This window comes from Octopus sinensis, linkage group LG9, assembly GCF_006345805.1.
Source record: "Octopus sinensis linkage group LG9, ASM634580v1, whole genome shotgun sequence".
NCBI lineage: Eukaryota > Metazoa > Mollusca > Cephalopoda > Octopoda > Octopodidae > Octopus > Octopus sinensis.
In genome coordinates, this window is record NC_043005.1 from 35,048,881 (window position 1) to 35,059,226 (window position 10,346).

Sequence of the window (10,346 nt, forward strand, 5' to 3'; positions counted from 1 at the left end):
GGGCTTAAAGAATCCTAGATGAAATGGTACTCTTTATCTTCCCGATGATAAATAAAAATAGAAACACGAATAACCGAATAAATAAACAAATAAACAAACAAAAATTGAGTTGAATTAATGATATTCTTCTGCGTAATTCTTAACAAAGTTTGTATATAATGGAAAGAGAAGAAAAAGAAAACAATAGAAAAGAATATAAACAATAAATACACTGTACCTGAGCACTGTATACAATAAACCCATTATTATTATTATTATTATTATTATCATTATCATTATTATTATTATTATTATTATTAAGTGGCGAGCTCACAGATTTGTTAGCTCACCAGGCAAAATGTTTAACAGCATTTTGTCTGTCTTTATGTTCCGAGTAGTTCAAATTCCACAGTGGTCATCTTTGCCTTTCATCCTTTCCGTATCGATAAAATAAGTACCAGCGGAGTACTGGTGCCGATGTAATCAACTAGTCCCCTCACCTGAGATTTCAGGCCATGTGCCTATAGTAGAAAGGATCATCATCAACGTCATCGTCATCGTCATCGTCATCGTCATTGTCATCGTCATCGTCATCATCATCATCATCATCATCATCATCGTCATCATTCAAGCTAAGGTGGCAAGCTCACAGAGTCATTACTGCACTGGGCAATATACTTAATGGCATCTCTTTTGCTCTTCACATTCTGAGTTCAAATTCCACTACAGTTGACTTTGCTTCATCTTTTTGAGATTGATTACAAAGTACCTGTCAATGCAATCGACATGCCATTTCCCTTCAAAATTGCCGTCCCTCACTCATTTGGACCCACATAAAAATTGTACTAGTTCCACATAAAAAGCTCCTGTGTTGGTGCCACATAGAAAGCACCCATGCTGGTACCATCTATAAAGCACTTCTGCAAGTGCCACATATAAAGCACCCATGCCAATGCCATGTATAAAGCCCCCAGTACACTTTGTAAAGTGCTTGGCATTAGGAAGGACATTCAGTTGTAGAAACCATTTGAAAACAGACAATTGGAACCTGAACAGTTCTTCAGCTGGTCAGCTTTCCAGCTAGCCAGCTCCTGTCAAACTGTCCAACACATAACTGTATGGAAAATAAATGTTAAATGATGATGATGATAATGATGATGATTATGATGATGATGATGATGATGATGATGATGATGATAATGATGATAATGATGATGATAATGATGATGATAATGATGATGATGATGACGTGCCAAATCTTGATGCAATCTTATTATTTTAAATACTGAGTAAAGAAAACAGACTTACCTGATACATTGATCCAGTTTCAATACATCTCTACCCTTATCTGCATACTGACAGATTTACTCCAAAGTAAATGCACACGAAGCTATGCAAGCAATGAGATAATCCAATGCTAGAAATCTTTAATGCATGAACACAATTATATTCCAATAAGATATAAAATATAATTATAAATTCCAGTAAAATAGAATTAGAAATAAACTGACTTCACGGAATTTTCATGAGAGAAATTTTTTTTATTTAAACCAGGTTTTGTACAGAACATTTCAGTTAGATATTTTACAAGTGTAGCTCTTCTCTGCTTCAATAATATTAATGTATCTTTTTCTCTTCTTCATGTTTTTATTCAATACTTATTTGTTCCCACCTCTCTCTCTCTCCATATCTTTTTTTCTCTCTCTCTCTTGTTTCTGTGTCTCTTTTTCTCTCAATAATGTCACCTTCCTCAAACGTTTGTAATGGTTCATGGTTTTAGAAAGTGATATCATCTCTAAGGTTACCATAGTGTAAAGTTGAGAAATTGTCTTGTATAACCAAGCATCGAATTACCTTAGGCCTGCGTTCCTTTTAAACAAAGTAGACATTTGTTTTCATACAAACGACTAACCCAATCTTCTTACTTTTTCTCGGTCACCTGAGGTCTGACTGATCCCCTCCAACTGCCATGATTGCAGTTTATATCTTCAGAAGAAGAAGCTTCACTGTGTATTAGCATATGTCAACACATTTACATACATAAGAACAGACCAATACACACAAATACCTGCGTGCACACATATACACACACACGTACGCACGCCCGCACACAGATACACACAGAGACATAGACACGCGTGCGCGCAGCTAACTGATTTGATGCTATTGTTTAGCTCAAGATCAGTCCTACTTCAGCAGGCCCAAAGTGAAAAATTTTGCACCCAGGTCGATCTTTTTCTTCCATTCAGACACTTCTTCAATGTGTCTTTCATTTTTTGCTATGATGTTAGGATTTGATTCGATGAAGATTTTGTTGCTATTTCTACTACCTGGAGTGAAATGTGAACATATCGTCGAACTGCTATTTCTAGCAAATTAAACGACTACAAGCTCGTCACAAATAAATTTACAAGGGAGACAACTTTTCAAATTTTAAGGGAAATAACTCTAAATTCTTTTTTTTTTTATTCTTTCATTTTTCTCAGTCATTTCACTGTAGCAAATGCTGGAGCAGCGCCTTTTGAAAATAATTATTTAAAATCCATTTCTTTCAAACTTTTCTCATAAGAAACTCCTAACGTACATACACAAATATATACAACACAAACGTACTTACAAACACACGTACACTTCCAAGTATGTGGTTCATATATTTGAATCTATCTATCTATCTATCTATCTATCTATCTATCTATCTATCTATCTATCTATCTGTCTGTCTGTCTGTCTGTCTGTCTGTCTGTCTGCCTGCCTGCCTGCCTGCCCGCCCGTCCGTCCATCCATCCATCTATCTATCTATCTATCTATCTATCTATCTATCTATCTATCTATCTATCTATCTATCTATCTATCTATCTATCTATCTATCTATCTATCTATCTTCTATCTATCTATCTATCTATCTATCTACAGAGAGAGATAGAGATAGAGAGAGGGAAAGAGGGAGAAAGAAAGAGGTGTGGAATAAGAAGAACTAATACACAGGTCTTTTGGGAAATATAAGCGGTTCTATGGTGATATGGTTTTTTAAGGCTTTGCATTGCTGTATGGTAAAGAAGCTTGCTCTGCAACCATGTAGAACTGCATGGCACCTTGGGTTCCCTACTATAGCTCTGGACCAACCAATGCCTTGTTAGTGAATTTGGTAGACAAAAACTGTGTTGAGGCCTGTTGAGTGTGTGTGTGTGTGTGATCATCATCATTTAGTGTCTGTTTTCCATGGTGGCATGGGTTGGATTGTGTAGACAAAGACACACACACCTATCATATACTGTCATGTGGTGTGTCTTTGTTTTGCAGTGCTTCTCCCCTATTCGTTAATTTTTGTGATGGCTGAAACAAAGAAACAGTGAGCTTCCTTGAAATTCTGTTTTCTGCTGGGGAAAATGGTGACCAAAACAGTTGTCATGCTTTAAACAACCTACAAGGACGCTGCCATGAGCAAAACACAAGTTTACAAGTGGTTTTCACACTTTAAGAATAGTCATTTGTTGCTTGAAAACCAATCTCATTCAGAGTGACTGTTGACCTCCTGAATGAATGAAAAACATCACAAAGATTCATGAATTGATTTTGGAGGACCAATGCTGAACAATTGATGAACTTGTTGGTATGACTGGTGTATCCTAGAGCTCCTGCCAACGAACTTTAAGTGAGGAATTGCAAATAAAAAGAGTTGCAGCAAAATTTGTGCTTTGCTTGGTCATGGAAGATCAAAAGCAGTCATGACTGAATGTGAGTCATTAACTGAAAAAGCAGTTGGAAGTTGACCCAAACATTTTTCTGAAGGTCATCATTGATAATGAAAGCTGATGCTATGGCTACGCTTCGGGAACGAAGCAGCAATCAACTCAGTGGAAGCATTCAATGTCACCACATCTCAAAAAAAAAAGCCTGTCAAGTGAAGTCCAATGTCAAGATGATGCTGATTTCTTTCATTGATGTAAAAGGAATTGTCCACACAGAATTTGTTCCTCCTCGTCAAACTGTTAACCAGACATTTTACTTGGTAGTTCTGAAGCTTTTGGGTGACGTAGTGAGATGAAAACTCCCTGACTTGTGGCAAAGTGGAGAGTGGTGGTTTCATTGTAACAATGCATCTTTGCACACTGCCTTGTGTGTGAGACAGTTTTTGACCAAAAACGGCATGACTCCACTTATGCACCCTCCCTATTTGCCCGATCTTGCTCTCTGTAACTTTTTTGTGTTCCCCAAATGAAAAACTACACAATGACGAGAACACAAACACAAACTATACAAGGAAAATCTATGACATCTGTCTTTACTTCGTAAGCTTTTCCATTTACTAATTATACATACCAACCCATTGTGGTTTTGGATTTTTTTACAATGTAACGGTAAATAGATATTTTCTTCACAACTTCAATCACTGTTCTTTCATCTTTACATAATGGCAATCAATAAAGAACCAGTCCTTACAAACTGATTATGACTCCGACGTTCCATACTATTGATTACAAATTGATGACCCCAGCATTACAAATTGGTGATCCCCACATTACAAATTGCTAACCCTGGCGTTACAAATTGGTGATCCCAATGTTGCACCATAACAGGCATCGATTACAAATTTATGACCCTACCATTACAACTATATTGGATAAAGTAATATTACATAAATGATAGCAAGGTGGCAAGCTGGCAGAATAATTAGCACCTTATGCAGAATCTTAGTGACACTTCGTCTGTCTGCACATTATAAGTTCAAATTCTGTAGTGATCGACTTTACCTTTCATTTCAGGGTTAATGAAATAAATACCAGTTGAGTACTGGGATCAATGTACGTGATTTAGCTCCTTCCCCAAGACTGATGGCTTTGTGCCAAAATTTGAAACCAATATTATATATATAATATCTGGACCTGGAGCTAAATAACTACAAAGCTACATAGACACAGACTGGTAAAGGAAACCATCATTATGATAAATAGGTCAAATATTTAACAAAGATCTTCTTGTTTGAAGGTAATCTAAGATCAAATAGAATATTGAGAAGATGTAAAGACAATGTCACCTGATATCTAATTAAAGGTAAATTTACCTTATTCCAGGTGGGTGGTTAACAAGAAAAGTATTGAGTTTAATGGATGTCATGCATGAATCAGATTCCAAATTCATTTTTGCATCTCTGACATGACAAGACAAGTAAAGGTCATTAATAAATTTTTAGTAACAATTTAATCACTAAGATTTACAAAATAGTTCTTGTTTATTATGAAGATGCACTTACCTGGTGAAATGCACTTGATCTGGGACTGTTGAAACTGCAAGGAGGAGACATTCAAAAACACAAAGACTGTTAACTTCATTTAAGCATTTATTACTTAATGTCAAAATTTTGTTGCATGAACTGCAACCTAGTTTGTGACACAGTTCCATTGTAACTGGCTTGAGACAAGACAGAGGTCCTATATATATATATATATATATATATATACACACACACAGCAATAAGAAAATGGAGGGGATCAAGAGGTGGTACTCATCAACTTTTAGACATTATATTATGTCTATTTATTTATTGGTATATAAATTAAGAGTAAAAAACTTTTTTTACCCTCACCCATTTATTATATTCAGTAGTGTAATTTCCACACACAACCCCCCCCCCCATATATATATATACATATATATATACTAGCTTAAAAGTGCGTGGATTTTAAGCCAGTTTAGAGCTTTTAAGCTACTGATCCCAAAGTACAGGATTCAAGCCTCTTCTCCTTATCTCCTCAAAGACATACATCATCTCGAAAGAGTCCAGAAGCTGGCTACCCGCATGGTTCTTGGTCTCAAGCATTTGTCTTATGAAGAAAGGCTGAAGACGCTTGACCTTTATTCTCTAGAAAAACAACGACTCCGTGCTGATCTCATTCTCGCTCACAACATCATAAGTGGAAAGTGAAACCTCTCAAAAGAGCTGTTTTTCACTCCTGCTCCAGAGCATCGGCTGCGGGGTCACTCCGAAAAGCTTTATCTGCGACGATTTCATCTCAATTGAAGGAGAAGGGGCTTTCTCCATCCGGATTGTGGATCCGTGGAATAAGTTGCCGGACAAGATAGTGAAGATGCCGACAACTGCTCGGTTCAAAGACTCTCTTGACCAGAAATGGCCTGAACTCTTTGCATAAACACCCTCCCTGTACATAACTCCATGTCCCCTTACATGGACTTGCTTTTGCTTTTTGAGCCAAAAAATTAACTTAACTTAACTTAACTCTAAATAGGAAAATCTGCAAACAGATCTCTGACTTGTTTTGGAGAATTTGTTACAGTTGGTTCCTCCAGAGTCATATCCCAATGATGATCATATCTGTCATAAAAAAATCACATTACAAAATTGCTGTAAATAATTGCTGGATTTTGTAATTAATTTCAATTATTCCCCAAATTTATTTCCAAGTTATAAAAATTGTTATAAAAAAAAATTCATCACAAAAAAAATCATGTAAAAAAAATCACTGAAAACAATTGTAATAATGAAAACTTAGGAATCCAAAATTTCAGGATTGTGGGTCCGGATTTGGCCTGGAATATTTTAATTTACTCATAAAGTCGGCCAGATTCCAAAATGGTATGATATGTTGGGCTACAGCCTCTAAGAGTAAAGTTGAAAAAGTGTGACACACTGACATACTGCCATTTGCATTTATTATATATATACAGTAAAAGCAATTAAGATTCAAGTGAGTTCTGTTGAATTCACATGAATGCGGTACTTAACTTAGATGCACCAGAAATCTATATGGTATTAACCATAAGATAATGCGTGGTGATTATAAACAAGAAAAAAGCAACAAAAATGGATCAATATTTCGGTACAATTGTTTCGTACGAAGACCACCTTTATTAAGGTTGCAAATATTGCAGCAAATACAAGTGACCCGTACTCATCAGCCGAAAAAACATCTGAGTTCTCGTAACATCTAAGGGGCTGAGGCTACACTCCTGAAATATCAGGGATAGTTCTATAAAAATGATTTTTATAGAACTATCCCTGATGTTTCAGGAGTGTAGCCTCAGCCCCTTAGATGTTACGAGAACTCAGATGTTTTTTCGGCTGATGAGTACGGGTCACTTGTATTTGCTGCAATATTTGCAACCTTAATAAAGGTGGTCTTCGTACGAAACAATTGTACCGAAATATTGATCCATTTTTGTTGCTTTTTTTCTTATTATGTATATATATATATATATATATATATATATATATATATATATATATATATTAATGTTTGTTTTTATGTTGTTATAATAAAGACAGTTTTACATTAGTCTGATGGGTTACTGTATGCTTTTGTAGAGTGCAAATTTATTATTCTTATACAAGAATTTTGTTGACAGTTACTTCAAAGTTTCATCCAGTTAAGCCATCATCAGACTATTCTGTTCTTACACGAGGCACAGGAGTGGCTGTGTGGTAAGTAGCTTGTTTACCAACCACATGGTTCTGGGTTTAGTCCCACTGCGTGGCACCTTGGGCAAGTGTCTTCTACTATAGCCTCGGGCTGACGGAAACTGAAAGAAGCCCGTCGTATATATGTATATATATATATGCGTGTGTGTGTTTGTGTGTCTGTGTTTGTCTCCCTAGCATTGCTTGACAACAGATGCTGGTATGTTTATGTCCCAGTTACTTAGCAGTTCAGCAAAAGAGACCGATAGAATAAGTACTGGGCTTACAAAAGAATAAGTCCTGGGGTCAAGTTGCTCGATTAAAGGTGGTGCTCCAGCATGGCAGCAGTCAAATGACTGAAACAAGTAAAAAAGTGAAAGAGAGTGCTTTTGTAACATTAACTGATAAACAGGAAAAAAATGCAGCATCATCCAATACATTTCTCTATGAAAAACATACCAATACCCACGAAAAAAGTTACCTGAAAACTCTACAACACAAAGACAGAAAACTTTATAAAAATACTCAGGTGGAAAATTTACCATTATGAAAAAGACCAAAAAGAGAAATAGCGAACCAACAAATATGGATTTAAGGCAGTCAAATGTCAGCCTCCCAGCTCATTTGAAGATGACTTATTTGCACTGACTATGCAAATAAAATTCACCAAACAAACCAATAAATTGCAGAAAGAATTGAAACAGAAATCAACCACAAAAAAACCTCCCAAAACAAACAAACCCAAATCTATTTGTAAAATTGGACAAGACAAACAACTTCTACCAGATAAGTAGAATCTCTTATACCTGCATTCTTTGTAACATAATCTCCAACGCATACAAAAAAAACAACAATAAAATATGCTGCTTTAAATAAAATAAACACCACAGCCAAAGAAATATTGAAATATCCACTAAACTTAAAATAGACAATAGAGTAGATACATTAACACCAAAATGCTCATATATAATGATGAAAGACTGCAAACCAAACTTCAATAGCAACAAAAAAAAAACCATAGACTAATTCTCATCAAGAATAAAAATAAAATTAATATTACCTCTATGTAATAACACTTATGAAGTAATAGATTGGTTCAACAAAATCCTGAACAAAAATGGAAGCCACTTCTTCCAGTTCAACTTAAAAGACTATTATGTGTTAAAAACAAAACCTTTCATTATAGCTGCTTTGAACTTCACAATAAACACCAAAATAGAAACAATAATGCAAGCAAGAAAATTACTCCTCTTCCACAACAATGCTTGCTGGATTAAGAAAAACATTAAAGAACCACTTGATGTAAGCATGGGCTCAAAGGACTCAGCAGAGATAAGTGACACCATGGGTCTTGAGATGTTAGAAAAATTACGCAAAAATTTCCATACATCTCAGGTGGCCAATAGAGGGATTATGGATTACTCCTACAAAGAAAATTCAATCCACAAAAAACTGATAAATCTACATCACCTCTTCAAAACATTGGGTTTCTCAATCACAGTAGAAACACAAAATCCAGGTCATGTGCCTATAGTAGAAAGGATTATTATGATTATAATTATTATTGTTATAATAATAATAATAATAATAATAATAATAATAAATATTATTATTATTATTATTATATAGAGATTAATATTATTATTATTATATAGAGATTATTATTATTATTATTATTAAATTATATCATATTTTAATTTTCATTTTCATACATGAATCATCATCATCATCATCATCATCATTTAGCGTCCGTTTTCCATGCTAGCATGGGTTATATATAGATATTGATAAATAAAATTTATTTCTCACCAGATGGAGTATTTTTTTAGTGAACTTACCATCATGGAACAGTACATTATATATATATTTGTATATATCCACACACCCTCTATATCAGCCCCACTTTAGCAACTATCTATAATAGAATTGGATGAAATTTTATAAACAAACACCAAAGAAACTCTATCTCCAGAAAGCAGGAAGTTTAAAATCTCTATATATCAATTAGATTGCTTATAGAACAATGAACACCTGGAGAGAGAAACATAAGCATACAACCTCTACACAAATACTTTTATGAAAACCAAAGCACAAGAGAAACAATTGTCTATACTAAAATAGCCATGACAAGCCTGACCCTAACAGATGAAAACAATAAATACCTTATATAACTACAAATAAAAATATGACCAACCTAAACTCACCACATACCTACATTCTTTTGCGAATAATAGTTGACATACTCAATTACTTAGTGATTAAATACTGGACTTTTGTACCTTTGACTTTTGTACCTTTGATCTTTGACCAAAGCAAAAGGATTAAATCCAATAATACCAAAAGCAACAAAAATACTGTCAAGCCTTGTGCCTACCTAACAAAAGAGAAACACCAAAGTTCTACATGCATAAATAAATTCTAAAGGAATATATAACTAACTTCAATTCATCACAGGGATTCAAGGGGCCACAGTTATTTTATGCCTTGCCAAAACAGCTGAGGGATCTTTATGAGTATGAGTAGATGTTTTCAAGACACAATTTGATTTCCTGAACCTATATCACAGTAAGAAACTCAAAAGAGGGCAGAAGTGTTGAACTCCCTCCTTCATCAAAAGCCAATCACATAAGAATGGCCATTGAAAAGGTTATTACACTGGCAGTGCTCCAGCATGGCCACAGCCTTTGGGTTGAAACATATAATAAAAGAATATGTATGTGTGTATATATATATATATATATATACAAAAACCAATAAAGATTCAAGTTAATTTAAATGAATTTACTTGAATATGGTACCTAACTTAGATGCACCAAAAAAAAACTATACTGTTTTAACAATACAGTAATGTGGGGTGATTATAAGCGAGAAAGAAGCAACAAGAATGGATAGGTTTTTAGTACAATCGTTTCATACAAGGACAGGCTTTATTAAAAAAAATTACAGCATATAA

General features: G+C 34.7%; 1 protein-coding gene across 1 annotated transcript in view; it reads right to left on the reverse strand.

Annotated features, from left to right (window-relative positions):
• The window catches only part of LOC115215845 (cephalotocin receptor 2), a 21,641-nt gene extending 19,751 nt beyond the window's left edge, over positions 1 to 1,890 (reverse strand). The window contains exon 1 of the mRNA XM_029785181.2: positions 1,288 to 1,890. Coding sequence (XP_029641041.1) covers positions 1,288 to 1,296 — 9 coding nt within the window. The 5' untranslated portion in view covers positions 1,297 to 1,890. The remainder of the gene's footprint in view (positions 1 to 1,287) is intronic.
• Positions 1,891 to 10,346: the final 8,456 nt, after the last annotated feature.